This window comes from Cryptotermes secundus, unplaced genomic scaffold (assembly GCF_002891405.2).
Source record: "Cryptotermes secundus unplaced genomic scaffold, Csec_1.0 scaffold499, whole genome shotgun sequence".
Classification (NCBI taxonomy): Eukaryota; Metazoa; Arthropoda; class Insecta; order Blattodea; family Kalotermitidae; genus Cryptotermes; species Cryptotermes secundus.
Genome location: NW_019738354.1, coordinates 778430 through 795577, shown reverse-complemented (window position 1 = coordinate 795577; position 17148 = coordinate 778430). Strand labels below are relative to the sequence as shown.

At 42.5% G+C, this 17148-nt stretch overlaps 1 protein-coding gene across 7 annotated transcripts in view; it reads left to right on the top strand.

Moving 5' to 3' along the window:
- The window catches only part of LOC111870791 (NADPH oxidase 5), a 404301-nt gene that overhangs the window by 290640 nt on the left and 96513 nt on the right, over window positions 1-17148 (top strand). For all 7 annotated transcript variants that reach the window (XM_023863331.2, XM_023863330.2, XM_023863327.2 and 4 more), the window contains one exon: window positions 14918-15012. In XM_023863331.2, coding sequence (XP_023719099.1) covers window positions 14918-15012 — 95 coding nt within the window. The remainder of the gene's footprint in view (window positions 1-14917; window positions 15013-17148) is intronic.

The window sequence follows — 17148 nt, the reverse complement described above, 5'->3', positions numbered from 1 at the left end:
ACATCTCACAACCCTATGGGCTCCCACAGCCTGTTACAGGGAGACATTTGCTTGCTTACTTTATTTCTGTAGTAACATCACGCGGTTCTCTCTAACGTTTTTGTTGGCATTACTGGTTTTTGTTGGCAATACTGTGTTCCAATCTGAAAGTGGGTTTCGGATTTAGAAGGTGAGATGTCGTAGTGGACTGATTATAACTCTCTCGCGCAGGATCCGGTTTCGATTCTCGGCCCACTATTCTGAATATCCCTTTCGTTATTTTCTTCTTCCAAGGGAAGTGCTAAAGCGGTTCCTTGTACTAGATCACAAACTCATTTTTCTTATCCTTACCTGTTCTTTTGTACAGAGATAATCCTCTGTAACGCCGCGTAACTAAAGAAGCTGAGGAAACGTTAAGTAAACTTGAAAGTACAAGTTGACAATTACTTTTTATATTCATTATGAGCTAAAGTCACAAGGTCGATTCCCGAATGGGATCTAGCACCACACATTGATAGGGACGCTAAACTTGTCGATTTTTTATAGATGTTAATAGCACGCCTAATTTGATTTACGATCGAACTTGATCATTAAAAAGAGAGATACACATCCAAGATGGAAGTGTTCTTCTGACATGGTTACGCTTGATAACATGTTAGTAATTAATTACACCTCTGCAATGTAATAACTATCACACTCACATATGTACAAATTTATGACTTGTATTAAAAATATCAGGATGCCTCTAGATCACTCCTCCCTGTACACTCATGGAATCAAGTTTTCATTTCGCAATTCGGGTAAAGAATTGGCCACATGTGCATCGGAAGGTCGAGGGTTCGATTCCCGATAAAGTCATTTGATTTTCCAATTGATCTAATCCTTCCAGTCGCACTATGGCTCTGGGGTCTACTCAGTCTCTAACAGAAATGAGTACCAGGAATCTTTTTGGGGGGTTAAGGGCAGCGGGCGAGTAAGACTGACAACCTCACTGTCGTCTGTGAGCCGATTCTCTACAGAAAATGTGGGAGCCTCGATGTCTCACAACTCTCTTGGCCTCCATGGCCTGTTGCAGGGATAGCTTTACCTTTTTATGCCCTCTGCAGCGCATACAGTTCTACTTATTTTTAAATCACCAAATGAATATCAATAGATGATACAAGTTCCATAAGTGTACTGACATATGAAACACACCAGTTCTCTCTTACAGCCTTTCGCCTTCTTCCTCCAATTTTGCCAATTATTAGCGTTGAAATGAAGATTAAATTAGTCTGTTGTTTTTTATGAGCTCATAAACTTAGAGGTTCCGGCGGTAATCAGGTCCAGTATTGGCGCGAAGCTTCTGAACGCCATGGCGATTCTCTCTCCCGGCCGAAATAATTACATGGAACATTTTGGCTCGCCACATACAGCAGCCACCAAGAGAATTTATTGCTTTTATTCCCCTGGTAAGGCAGTAATGGACTTCGTGAATATTCAGTTGGTAGATGTTGGAAAGAACATCGTAAAACTTGTGAGTGGACCGACGTGTATGGGCTCCGAAAGTTATCTGCTAAGAGTCAAACCACGTCAGCCAAGTGTCGGTTACGTTTATCCGCAAATATTCGTTGTAATGCCTGATCAATTTAGTATTATTCTGAAGACAGACAAATAGCATTTGCTTTCTGCAGCATTTTAAATAAAATTCCGTGGCTTTCTTTAAAAAAAACAAAAAGCATTTATGATAATTATGCACATTACTGGCAGCTAACCTGCATACTCAGGTTGTAACGCTTTGACTTGAATTCAGAAAGTGACTGGTTCGAATCCCAGACTTAAACCCAACTATACTCGCTGTGCTTCTTCGTGGTTTTCCTGGATCTCATCAGGCGATTGCCGGAGTAGTACTTTGAAACAAGCAACGGCCACTTCCACATCATTTCTAATTAACCGTTAATTAATTGTCATACCGTTCGATATAGACGATCGAGAGATCGGAATTCGAATCCCGGTAGGGTCAAACATTTTCTTCACGTTGCCCAGACCGACTCTGGGGTCCACCCGCCCTCCTATCCAGTAGGTACCTGGGGCTCTTTCCCTGGGAGTACAGCGACCGAGACGTGAAACTGACCACTCACCTCCAACTAGTGCCGCGATTAAGAAAAATGTGGATCTATACATCCACTCCCCCATACACCTTCATCGCATAGTGCTTAATTAGCTAAGCACAGGGACAACTATTTTTTATAGTTTCTTACCATTCAGTGTAGTCTTAGATACTGATAGTCTCTTTAAGGTAAAGGTAACATCACTGTGCCTAATTAATTAAGCATCACGCCCTGAAGACTTGCTTGGGAGTGCTGTCATAGCGTCACAATTCTTAATCTCGAAACTAGGTGAAGGGCACAGTGGTCAGCTTCGCGACCCAGTCGATTTACCCCAGGGAAGAGCTTCTGGTACCCACTGGGGACCATAACTGATCGAGACGCTATGGGGAAGAGAGAAGTCTCTTGGCCCTGCCGGCATTCGGCCGTCTTGCCCCTTAGCCCGGTCGCTATACCGGCCGGACTGTCCTGGCTCCTGCGGTACCAATTGGTGCTGATAGATGAGAATGGAACAGTAGAACGGTGACAGTTATCATAATTATAATTGATAGGGGGAAACGAGGTTTTGGGTTGAAACCCTGCTCCAGTTCGACCTTGTCTACCGCATACCTCTCGTGGGCTACGTTGGGATCGAATCCGACGTTTCGCGATTACAGACCAGCGAATTATCATCTGAACACAGCACTGCCGAATTATCTGGTTGGTGACTCACGTAAATAGATACTAAGGTTCTTTGAAGGTAGGCTCAGTGATGTCATAATTATGCAATTTTGTAGTCAGCCAGTCAGCAGATTGGTCAAGTCAGTAATTTAGGCAGTCACTCATTCGAATCTTCAGGTAGTTCGGTTCTTCCGTTAACTATTAGAGATCAGAGCGCCAGTCAGTTGACGTGTAACCTCGCAGCTGGCCCGGATGTATGCGTGTTGCAGTGATGCCCGCCCCAGCACTCTAGCCGTCACGAAGAGCTGATCACCGCTCACAATGGTGATAATTACACAGCATCACTATATAAAAGCAATCACATTGCTTCCGCCCACAAGACAAACGGAACACCTCCTACGGTACAGTTCAGGGATATCCAAAGTAACCGAACTAGGGAAATCACATGTGTTCTGCAAGTTTATGGGAATGTTGACGTGAGGTGTGGCTTGCAGAGAAACAACGTTACAAGGGACGAATGGCTAGAGGCAACGTGATAGGACTTTGATTTCAAGCAGGGACAGAAATTTCTCTCTTTCGTTTGAGGTGTGGAGACTCTTTGCAATGTAAGTGTTAGCACCCGGCACCTATTCGCAATTTACACTTCCAAATTGTATTCGGGAAGTGCCCTTTTCGAATTTCGGCCACAACCCTGGTTATTCTAAAAGAATTTTCGAAGTTACCTCAGTCTGATCAGGCAAAATCCTAGATAATATCCTAAATTGCCGGTCACGGTAGCCGAGCGGTCTAAGGCATGTACTGTCTTCGCTCGCTTGGAAATCGGGATCATGGGTTCGAATGCCACTCAGGGCATGGGTGTTTAATTTGTGTGTGTGCGTTTTTCTGTGTTTGTATACAGGTAGAGGCCTTGGGACGAGCTGATCACCCGCCCAAGGAGTTCTACCGAATGTGTAAAATCTAGAAAAACCGAAGTGAACAGAGAAGTTCATAGGCCCACTGGGGCTGTAATGCCAAGGGGAAAGAAATATCCTAAATTAGTCCATTACCGTTTCAATTCCAGTTCATATGCATATGCCGTATATTCTTGAGCTACTGACGTCATCGTTAAATAAACTACAAACAAACAGGACCTAGCCGACTCTTTTAGTTCCAGCATACAGTTGAACGGATGCGGTATAACAATATGTTCTACCTCACACGCGTTAATTCTTAATTCTTCGAACCAGGATCTGAATATTTATGTTATCGCAACGTCGAAAGAAAAGAGAACCCAAGATTAATTACTTGGCTTTAGCAAATAGGTTACTAATGTTACTGATGTTGCAACATTCAGTGTAACTTTCTATTGGTGAACAAAATGCCACAGCATTAATATGCAGGACGTATGCGTCATATGCAGAAATATGTAGGTGTTTTACTATTGGTCAATTTAATGTGGTCTTAGAGTGGTGATTGGCTAATTCTACACGTATGGGTGTAACATGAGGTTGGTGGTGGTACTCACCTAGTTAAATGAACCCTTGGCTTACATGCTGTGATGCTAATCACGGGCACCACTGTCTCTCTCTCTGTTCAAGTAGCCTCGATCCATTAGTACATACAACGTGTTCATAAATCCTTTTATGTTCCATTTAATATATAATATTTAAGGTCGGTGTGAGAGCCTTAGGCATAAGTCTTGAACATGTATTTTTGTCATATCGTTAATAGGTCCCACGATTTGTATGTAATTTGGTGTGTAAATAATTGTAATCTTCTGAGAATTTATTCGGCGATTGAAATCTTGTAATAATGATATAATTTGTGCTGTTGAACCGCCGCCAGAGTGAGTGCGGTCACTGTAATGTATTCGAAGAAGCTTTCAAATGTAGAGTGATTGCTACCGGCTGAAGCTTTTCTTCTTGTGGCACTTGCCCTGCGAAACAATGACACTTTTCTTACACCGTTTGGTGCAAAAGGTAAAGTTGTCCCTGTACTTAACTAATTAAGCACTACGCCATGGAAACGTATGGGGGTGTGGTTGTATAGATCCACGTTTTCTTGCCCTCGGCACTATTTGGAGATGAGCGGTCAATTTCATTCCCCCCACACGCCGGTTTACCCCCTCCTCAAAAAAGAGCCCCCTTTACCCGTTGGATAGGAGACTGGGTGGGCCCCAGAACCGGTCTCGACCACGTGGATATGAAAAAATTCTTGACGTTACCGGGACTTGAACTCCGACCCCTCTGTTGTCCAGCCCGTAGTAGTGGTTATACCGGATATGCTATCGCAGCTCCCCACCGTCTGTGGTACATACTGCATAGAGTTTAAAATTAGTAGTAAGATTTTCATACACGTTTCTACCTAGTTTTAATACTACACAACAGTTGTTAACATAGGCACACCAGTCGTGCTGTATATATTGTTGTCATCCTTGCCCTGAGAATATAAGTATAGAATTCCGGCCATAATTCGTATTTATTGTGTCGCTTTCGAAACTGAATATTATTCATCCAAGCATTAACACATAGTAGGAACCTCAATTAAGTTGGAAAACAGGATGGATAGATATTACTAGGAAGACTTAGGTTTAGATGGATGATATATTAAAATTGGTCCTTTAAGTGTATTGCAATCTTCACGAGCTATCAACCATGTCAATGTTCAGTCAAAAAACCAGTGTTTCAGGTGCCAAAGATGGAGATCTCTGAAACGCTGTATTTTAAATCAACATCTAAGACGGCTGATCGCCTGAGAAGGGTTTTAATATATCCATTCGCCGTGAAAACTCCAAACCTAACACGGATCTTAAAATAATAGGGAAAGAGGGTTTGACAAATTGATGAAGTATCAGTTTCTGAATGAGGATTATACTCCGTGAAATTGGTTAATAACCACGGACTGAGATATCGAAATAAAAAGTATAAAGTAAGTGAAGGTATCCCTGTAACAGGCCGTGGAGGCCCATAGGGTTGTGAGATGTTGAGGTTCCCACATTTTCTAGACAAGCGGTTCAGATTTGGCGGTAAGATTGTCAGCTTTACGCCCCGGCCGCCCTTTACTCCCAAGAATATTCCTGATACTCATTTCTGTTAAAGGCTAAGTCGACCCAAGGAAATACANTCTACCCTGAAGATGGAGGCGATACGTTCCTCCGAAACGTCTGTTAACACCACATATACACGGTGCCAAATCCCAGAAGACTGCTTTCTACATTTCTTTATACTTAACAAAGAAATATCGGTAAAATGTAACGTTATCTGATATCTACACGACTGGGAGCACTGGAGGACGATAACAGAGATGGATATTACTAATGATAAGGGATCAGTATCAGTAAAGAAGCGTATTTTTTTATTGCTAGTGGGGTAGGGCTAAGTCCCTTGTACTGCGGCCACTTCTGGACTATTGTATCAGACCCAGATGATAGGTGAGGGTGATTGTGGAGCAATTGGTGGAATGAAGATTGGCAGGGGAAACCGAAGTACTCGGAGAAAACCTGCCCCAACGCCACTTTGTCCACCACAAATCCCACTTGACCAGACCCGGGATCGAACCCGGGCCGCCGCGGTGGGAAGCCAGCGACTAACCGCTTGAGCTATGGCTTTACTTAAAGCGGGGTAAGAATGAGAAACAAACTGTTTTTGTTGCTATGAGGATAAGGATTGGGTTAACTATATAATGCTTTTCTCACTTTATTTAACTGTGCTTTCTAAACGAATGATCACATAGCGACAGATTTCTGGATCATTGTAAATGTGAATTAGAATGAAGTGATCGTGGCTTTTTGTGAGGTTCTAGTTCATCACGTTTGATCAAGGATCTGAAGAAAATTGTTAGGAATCTCAATCAGTATAGCCAAACTTCGTCTCGAAAATCGAACCAGAAACCTTCCGACTGCTATGTATCAGTGTTTATTGGTTTAATGGCCGGGGGGGGGGGGGANAGAAGGACGAGGAGGGGAGAAATGTTTAGTGCGAGGATTGTTGTAAAGGTGATATGGATCTTCAAATGATTGATGATCACGACAGAAACTAAGATTTTAATTAGGACGCATGTTAATTTTCAACTTTCCGGCCCTTGTCAGGAAATGTGTGTAGTTCTATAACCGCCTGTGCTCCCAGCCATGTTAAAATCACCGTAATACATAAACCGTTAGCCTAACTGAAAATAAAGCATGAAATCCAGCCAACAGATCACAACATTTCGTTTGAATTGATAAACGCCACGAAATAAGAATCAAAGATATTGTGACGTGGAAGCCAGAACAAATTATTCCTTGCTAGGTTACGGCTCCCTCGCTGTTCTACACATTTTACACTTCGCAAAAACACGCTGTCTTCTCAGCCCGCCATGTCTTCACGTAACCGTTGCTTGGTAGCGGCTTTCGACCGGCGTTTCGAAATGGAGTGAATGCGGGTTCCTTTTGCTGCTTCCATTGTAAAAATGGCACGGACCGTATTGAAGAAAACCTCCTATAACAATGTCCTCCCTTGCGTTCGTATTTGTTGCCGCGGTAACGTGTTTGTCGAAATGTTACCACCCAACGGACAATGCGGACATGTCACAATATCAAGAGATGGAAGTATAATTGAAATATGTTGATATAAAGAAAAGACTTTTATTTTGGCACAGTGGGTAGGTGACGGCCTCGCCCATTTTGCCCCCTGCTGGTTATCTGGATGACAGTGCTGAGTGATCGCCACCGATCATTGTCGTATGTGTCACGTCCTGAACGGCTGATGATACGTAATATTGGTGTGCCGACTGAACAGTGGCGGATCGGTCCGTCTCAACACGAGGACGTTTGGCTTATCGTTTGGAGATCCTTCCTGTGTCTGTTGCTGGCTTTTTGCTGTAAGCCAATATGAGTTCTTGCCTTTGCAATAAACTAACGAAAACTTATAAAACTATGTATGCCATATAACAGTCACGTGTTAAGGTGAGTATAGACGTGGTTTGCATTCGATGATTGGATTTATTAATGCCCTATACACACCACCGAGAATTACACGTAATTACAGCGCTATCGCTGTTCTGCACACTTCACAGTTCGCCGTTACACACACTACTGTCCTTAGTCTTCTCTAGTCGTATTCTGGCAACTGATTTCAACACAGAAATTACACAAGTTTAGCTGTAACTGTAGCACACATGAAGTCTTCTTTGCACAGCCTAATTCCTTTCTCGCCATTTCTTCTCAGTCATCTTCGACTGCCGTCTCAAAATACACCCTTAGTTCTAATTCTCCAATTGGCCTAGGATCCTCGTTATATAGCCTCGGTCGGATCCAACAGAAAACGTCGTTTCCTGACTATTCCTCTGTTGCTATATAGGTGTGTTTACCTCACCGTCGCAAAGCAACGGCAGTTCTTCTATTGTTGCTTGCGTGTTCGTTTCCGCAACAACCTGTTTGCCGATTCGTTGCTAGCGATGAACGTCTACTCTTGCTCCGCTATTCCAGGTTTCAGGCTTCATATCACAATATAATTACATTTATAGACCATCAGGGCAGTAAATAATCACACTGTAGTTTTTAGGGTTATGACGTCCTATAGTGTGCTGGCCGGGTGCTAACCTCAATTTCCAGAGTAAGAGTAACTTCTATGCGGTTCGCAGTTCCTCCGAAACCTCGGAACCCACGTATCAGACTACAGAGACTCACCACCCCGAAGACCGCGATATAAATACTTTAACCTCATTCGTTTCACAATTTGTAATTCATATGCCCCTACATATTTTCTGTAATTATCGAAATTTTCGTTTGGCACGATGTGCTATGTGCAATTAGAGTTTCCGCATCTCGTACTCGCAATCCAATCATAACATCGTATGAAGAAGTGTTAATTAGAGTCAGTGAGCACAGGAATATCCTACACGAAATAAGAAAACGGAAGGCTAATTGGATCAGTCATGTTTTACGCAGAAACTGCCTTCTAAACGAAGTTATTGAAGGAAATATAGAGGGGCGGATAGAAGTGATAAGAAGACGAGGAAGAAGACGTAAGAAGATGCTTGATGACCTTGGGGACAGAAGAGGATACTGTCATTTGAAGGAGAAAGCTCTAGATCGCATTAAGTGGAGGAATTGTTTTGGAAGAGACTGTGGACCTGTCGTCTGACAGATTACTGATGATGATGATGCTGATGTAACTGAGGTTTCAGAAGACGTCTCTAAGGAAGTATTGTTTAAAGAAAACAACGGCAGTTGACGAAGAAGTGACTATTGTTGGAAGACCCACCGGATTGTGTTGGCTAAAACCTGAAACAGCACAACGATTTTACTGAGTAGAGAACATGAAACATCCTTACAGCAGCCGACTAAAGCGGCAGAGCTTCTGACTTTTGTTCGAAATCTGTTCCGAGTCTTCGGGTTCTGGAATCCTGATGGAAACTTTTTTGCGTTCTGTCAGTTCCTTCAAGCACCAGCTCGAAACATGTAATGTCTCCTTCTTTCCCAATTAATTGCATTGCGCATGCAGTATATTCTCTTGTAGTATACAGATATTACCTGGGCATTGCTCACTATCTGGGATGCATTTAATATTCACAGCGTTTTGGAAACTGAACACATTTGCGTCATCAGGCGACAGGAACAAGAGGGTCCTAGCCAGTTTGGGTCACTGGACCATTGTCCAAGAAAATATCCATATAATGAATCAACCTCTGTCACAGACCTTTACAGAATCATATTTTCCTAAATATTGGGTGGTCAAACAATCTCACAATCTGCTACATTGTCGGTGCGTGACTTACGACTACACAGCGATTGAATGCTGGATCCGTCACTGGCTCCATGCTGAAAACGTTGACACGATTCGCTCCGCTGCTTATGGAAACGTGATAATGCAGAGCTAAGCTAATGTCCGCACAACGGATCTCAATAAGACTACGTTGCCCCTGGAGTAGTCACGGCATGTCACACCGCGCCGCGCCGTGCCTGTGGCCAGCGCACTGCACGGTTTCAGGGAGCTGTTCCTATAACTGAAGCCTGTCTTAACTGTGTCGCCAACTTTTTCTTTTTATAACTCGTTCATATCCTTAGAATCTGAATGGTTCTGACGATGGTGTACATCACCCGGGATTAATGGGGTTTGGGACTTCGTCAGTAAAAGTAAAGCTATCCCTGTATTCCCCCAGGAAAATTATTTAATTAATTCCTGGTACTCATTTCTGTTAGAGGCTGAGTCTACATCAGGGCCATACTGCGGCCGGAAGGATTAGGTCAATTGAGAAAAATCCAATGATCTCATCGGGACTTGAACCCGCGACCTTCATGCTTGTAGCATAGTGCCTCAACCAACTAAACTACCGTGTGCCCCTTTTAGACTTAGGTCCGGTATTCTAAAGAACACAGTTTCTCGGAAAATGGATCTATTTCCGTCTTCAGGTGAGGGCGTTGTGTTCACAAGAAACAGCTAACCTCAATCACTGGACCTCGTGCTGTGTGGAGTACCGGCCGCTGGACAAGGTCCAAAAACCCTGTAATCACGATTGGTTCATATCAGATTAGTTTACAACCGTGTCTCAACTCCCATGTTATGTCTTTAAATCAGATATAGGCCTTGTGACCCATATAGGGAAGCCAGTCTAAACGGAATCCTGTCTTTACAGCGGAATCTAATGAGGTCTCGGAAATACAGAGTGAAAAATAACCTCAGACCAGCAAAAACTGTTTCGTTCTGAAATGGAAAGAAGTTATGAAGACAAAGCCATAGTTTTGGCTCTAATCGGAAGTGAATGGTCAGCTTTACTCTCCGGCCTCTTTGCCTCTGAGAAAAGAGCCCTTGATGCCCGCTGAATATGTCTGGATATGCCACATAACCGGTGTGGATTCGGTGGAGAAAAGAAAAATCTCTTTGAGATTTCTCAAGTTCTCACGGCAATGGCTATAACTATTAATGTCTTTTGTGATGTGACGCCGTGCGTTTTGATAGATAGGTACCAGCGTTTCGAAGGGACCTACTGCTATCATTTCCACTTTTATACCCTGACAGAAGCAGCTGATCCCCCGAAACGTCAGTAGCTATTTATCAAACTGCACAAGACAGTAATCCCCATAAAAATACCTGATTCCTCCAGTCTTCCAGCCTACAGACAATCACCGTGATGCATGAACTGTTTCGGATAAGAATTTTTGTGGCATGGGTGTAAAGGTGAACGTCATTTGGTGTGGAGTACACATATTTTCAAAATGCGTTATTTTCAGTTTATTTACACCTTCGTAAATTTCATATTCATTTACTGTGAGAAACAAATCAACATATTACATTGCACAGGGTTATAAATTCAGGGCATGTAGCACGAATGGGGGAGAAGAGGAATGCATATAGGATATTGGAGTAAAACCCGAAGGAGAGAGACCACTGGGAAGACCAAGGCGTGGGTGGGTGGACAATATTAAAATGGATCTTAGAGAGATAGGATGAGATGGTATGGATTGGATTGATCTGGCTGAAGATAGGGATCAGTGTAGGACTCTTTTGAACGCGGTAATGAACCTTCGGGTCCCATAAAATGGTGGATATTCTTGAGTAGCTGCAGAATTGGCGGCTCCTCAAGAAGGGCTCAGATCCATGAGTAAGCAAAGATTATAAATTATTTTCCTCGTATTCCTTAAAGTATTTATCCTATCGAATAGTGTATAAATGAACCGTGTAACACAAGCCTATTGAATAATGCTATGTTTCATATGATGCACCATTATTGTGCATTGGAACCTTTTTAAGAATATCACGCAAAGTTCTATATCAGCTTCGTGTAAAAGATGAGATTATAACAGACAGGTAGGCACTAAAGATAATTCACTCATGTACTCAAATTTCAAACTTAATCGAACTCCTTCCAGTACCTTCGAAGATAAAGGATGCTAACACGAGGAAAGACAACATAACCTCCCACCTCATGCGTTCACTTCGTTATCTTTGCGCAAACAAGTTTTATAAATTAGATTCACATATATTTCCTGCTGATTAATATTCTTTTTCTCCTGAATGTTCAAAACTTGTCACTTTCTCAAAACTCCAAATCGACTAAACGCGTCTGGAGAAGAGGAAACACGTATTCCTCTGTAGAGGTGTTCAGGAGATGTAATTTCACGAGTGACAGTCAGCGTCAGATCTCACAGGAACAGTTCATAATTGAATAAACTCGAGCAAGAAATTTCCACGTGTAAGAAACAAAACTGCCAGAAGAAAAATACACAACATAAATGTTGCGTGTTTGATGTTGACGCGAAATTTACAGCAGCAAAGCAACAGTACTGTCTGTTGTCCTGAGATCCAAACCTGTTCTCCTCCTTTCTTAACAAGCCATTATTTCTACGGATTGATTGATTTCTGTTTGCTACAGGAAATGAATTACTGCGTTAGGGTCCCTGACCGCTGAAGTCGGACTGGTTTGTTTCGTTTGATTTGTTAGGTGTGTTTTTTTTTCCAATAGCAACAGATCATCAGTTTAACCTTTCACGCCTAAGATTAAATTTTTTTGACTAGAAAAGTGATGACATAGGCAGTACTTGGTAACGTCACTGCCCTCATGTAGAAACAGAACCAGTTATCCTGGCATTCAGCTGTCATGTCAGGGATGAAACCCGGCGCTATCAGCAACTTTATCGTTTAGCAAATGTATTTCACACCCTAAAATAATTACCGTCTCCCGCTAAGACGATTTTCAACTAATTTTGTATCTTTGTAAAAATGAAATGATAAATCGATGAATGTGTTTAAATTGCGCTCAGGCATTAGAATCGCGGGTTCGAATTGCATATAATGTGTATTTTCCTCTTTTATTTCAGGCGAAAGAGCCCTAGACACTGTTTGCCTTAATGAGGATTCAGACAAATTATGAAGAGACCTGGCTGTGAATTGAATTCTAACCCCCTCGGTTGGGGCGCGTTCAAGCGGTTAGTCACTGGCTTCCCACCGCGGCGGCCAGGGTTCGATCCCGGGTCTGGTCAAGTGGGATTTGTGGTGGAAAAAGTGGAGCTGGGGCAGGTTTTTTCCGAGTACTTCGGTTTCCCCTTCCAATCTTCATTCCACCAATTTCTCCACAATCATCCTTTGCCTTTTTATTGATGAGTGTCCGCCACTGGTGCCTATACTGAGCCTGATCATTCCAATCGACATAATCACACCCTGTATTTTAAGACCCATTTTAATATTAACTTCATAGTCTATCCGACTAAGTGTTTCGGGTCTGAACAACATAGCCACGTACTGGAGGTCAGCACGAAGCGCTGGCTGGCGTGTGAATTTCATTTTGCTGTTTACCGGTAGACAAAGAATCCTGCTGGTCTTGCGGCCAACTTTTAGCTTCATTAAACTTCTCGGGATAAAGTCTCATCTTCCAAATTATAGCCCAGAGGGTGTGTATATACCCTTAAAAGATTGAAAGCTGAGTTGAAAATACGTATTTTAATGGTGTACGTGGGATGAACTTAGTGATATCACAGTCCAGCCGTGACATTCAGCATTGAATATGTACGTACATGTCACATGTTCCAAGCAGATCTTCCAGATAAGCGTCCTTCGTAAAAATTACAGCAGTTAACACCAAGGGGACTATTTGCTGACAGAAGCAACACTGCAAGCAGCTCACATAGCAGCGATTAGATTTCATTATGTAGAGTTGCCCCTACATGATCAAGTCAAGTTGGATGAGACGATCAGGGCATGTAGCACGAATGGGGCAGAGAAGGAATGCATATAGGATATTGGTGGGAAAGCTAGAAGGAAGAAGACCACGACGTAGGTGGTGGATAATATTAAAATGGATCTTAGAGAGATAGGATGGGATGGTATGGATTGTATAGATCTTGCTCAGGATAGGGACCAGTGGAGGACTCTTGTGAACACGGTAAAGAACCTTCGGGTTCCATAAAATACTGGGAAGTTCTTGAGTAGATGCACAATTGGCAGCTTCTCAAGAAGGGCTCAGCTCCATGAGTGAGTCAGTGAGAGTTGCCCCAACGCTTAATTAGTTAAGCAGAGCGGATTTAGAAGCTGTAGAAACGAGAAAATTATCTAGTCTCTGTCGAGAATCGAACCCAAATTCCTCGGCCATCTAGCCCATAGCCAGTTCGCTATACAGGCTTAAGTACCCTGACTCTTTAGTTTATAAAGTGAAAATGATCTCTCATTTCCTACACTGTAATGTTTTAGTGCTGTTGGCTTTTGCAGAAGTACATTTTTATCTGTAATAAATCAACATCGAAGTCAGTAAGGGATACAGAACAGTAAATAATGGATTCAAAAATAAATTTCCTCCATACGAGTGCGAATTTATATCCTCAATTTCGTTTGGTACATCTCTAGTCTGTAATAGTCACTGCAGCTGAAACAGCTTGAAATACACCAGTACTTCACTGTCTTCACCACCATGCTTGCATTCCATATACGTCATTTTGCTGTCAGAATCGATGTTATCGATAGTTCGATATAATCGAATGAGTTATTGACAGAGTTATGGATGAAATCGATACCGCTGGAAGCACCCACGCGCCACGCTTTATTTGTGCTGCACGATTCGCAAGGTCCAAATCTGCTTCGGTTGGCAGATTTATGACCCACCCAATAAACCGCATCAAAGTTACAATTTGGCTCCCACGTCTTCAAACAGCGGGGCGCCTACGGACGGATGCCTCAGGTGTGGGGACATTCTTCTAAATCTAATTTGCTTTTTGACACTAATGAGGCATAGCTACAGTAGGAGTTCTTGCAGGTGGATGTAGCAGCTGCATGCCACTTTCGGTACTTCAGGAAATCACGGATCTCCGTAAAAAGCATCAGCTGAGAAACGCGAAACTCTTCTACAGCAGCCTCGGCAACTTAAGTCGGAAAAAGTAGAAAACACCTTTTATTATAAAATGCTAGGGGACCTGATCACGTTCCCATTGTAGACAGGTTTCCATTTGACAGCCATTTAATATGCGATAAAATCGTACTGCGCAATACATAAAAGGTAAAGTATCCCTGTGTGCTTAACTAACTAGTCACTACGCAATGAAGACGTATGGGGGAGTGGATGTATAGATCCACATTTGCTATATCTTGCGTCCGCTCTGAGGAAACGTATTTCTTCCGTCTTCATTGTTCTTGTCTGTTTTTACGCTCACGTTCAGCGTTCAAATGTTAGCATTTTCAGGCTAGTCGCATATCCATGCTTTGGGAAGTTGCACTGAACGCTGACTGTGGACGGCTGTCTGTGTGTTGCAGGAACTGCTGCAAAGACTGTTTCAACTGTTCGACCAGGACCGCGACAGCCTTCTGGTGCAGGAGGCCTGGGTCGAGTTCCTCAAGGAGCGCCTAACGTGAGTACAGACTGCCCCAGATCTGCATGCTAATTCCATCCTTTGCTCTGCCGTCATCTCTGATGAGTTTGTCGGTTTCCATACTTTTCTCGCCTTTAGGTCACCGAGCACAGGTGCCACTGAGATGTCATGCATACATACGTACATACATTCAGGTACACGATAAAAAACATGGAATATATACATACACACGCGGTCCACGCGGTAGTCTACTTGGTTGAGGCACTGTGCTACATGCCGGAAGGTCTTGGGTTTCATTCCCGATGAGGTCATTGGATTTTTCAATTGACCTATTCCTTTAACAGCCGCACTATGGCCCTGAGGTCGGCTCAGCCTCTCACAGAAATGAGCACCAGGAATCTTCTTGGGGGATAAAATGTTCCGGCCCGTAAAGCTGATAGCCTCACCGCCATCTGTGAGCCGATTGTCTAGAAAATGTGGGAGCCGAGATAGCTCAGTCGGTACAGCAACTGTCCAGAGGATGGACGGGGAGGGTTCGATTCCCGTCCCGGACAAAAAATTTCTCTACATTACCTCGTCTGGACCAAATCTGAGGCCCACCCAGCCTCATATCTAGTGGATACCGGGGCAGTTTTTTCGGAGGTAAAACAACCGGGGCGTGAAGCCGACCATCTAGTGCCGAGGTCAAGAATGACGGAGCTTTAGATCCACTTCCCCACATGTCTTCATTGCCTGACGCTTAATTACTTAAGCGCAGGGACAATTTTATCATTATATTAATATGTACAGTAAATTTGGGTGAATTTTCTCCTTGTGCTCCTTCAAACTGGATGAAAGTTGTAAGAGAAAATAAAGGAATTTGATGGTTGTGAAAAATTGAGGTAAATTTTTGTGCTTTGGTTGGCAATAATGGAAGTGACTTGTGTGATTTCGGTCTTTGAAACTTCGTTATGGTTATATTATGGCTTCAACGCGCCGCGCTTAGTTTGATTATTATCTCCTAGTCTCAAGCACTTCTCCAATGTAAGTTTGTGCTCAGTTTGCCAATAAACTTCTAAAAAATTATTTCAGCAGATTTGTGTTTATTTCCAACTGTGTTATGTAATATAAATTTCTTTCGTCGGAGTAGGCTTGCTTAAAAAGGGGGGGGACTTTGCACCACAACACACCAGTAGAAAGCCTTTTTAATCCCGTAATCAAATCTTGTGGTCATTTTGTGGTTTTTCTTTTTGAGGAAAATATTTATCCAGGAAAAATATCAAGATTTAACGAAAGAAATAAGTATATTTCCGCCATGGTGAAAAGTCTGAAATCGTTGTTGCCAGAAAAAAAGCCAGATATTCCTGAATATGAATTGAGTAACGTGCTAGCAGGCATTAATCCTCCGAAACTCGTGTCAAAGAAATGAATTTATTCCATCCGGGAGCTTTCAACATTTTTTTGAGTTCGGACCGTCAGATAATGAGTTATTATATTCATTCTGTGTTCTTTATAATATATATTTTCTTATTATAATTTTCTTTAATTGTGATGTTTTCCGAGATAGGATGGGATGATATGAATTGGATTGATCTGGCTCAGGACAAGGACCAGTGGAGGGCTCTTGTGAACACAGTAATGAACCTTCAGATTCCATAAAATGCTGGGAAATTCTTGAGTAGCTGCACAATTGGCGGCTTCTCAAGAAGGGTTCAGCTCCACGAGTGAGTGAAAATGATGATGTTTTCCAGTGTGATACAGTACTTTTTATTGATGATATTCTTTGGCATTATTGCTTTGTTTCTTGTGATAAAGGCCCTTAAAACCGAAAATATTATTTTTGAGCAAGTATTTCAAATCAATGGTGCATATTCTACCCTTCAGAAGAGGATACATCTCACAAGATGACTTTCCCATACTTTTTATATGGAATCTCTTCTGTTGTGTAAAGTATCCTAGACCTCCGGGAAACGTTACTTCAAAGTTTAACAATAAACATGTGACATATATGAAATGAAATTAAGCCAAATCAACCATGGGTGATTCCTTTAGCAGTGGACTTACAGTAAGAAAAAATACAGTAGAACTTGGTTATAACGTCATCAAAGGGACCTAAAAATAGTGTCGTTATAAACGAATGTCGTTGTAACCGAAATGGGCACTTCCACAGTAGCCTTATGTTAGTCACGTAAAAAT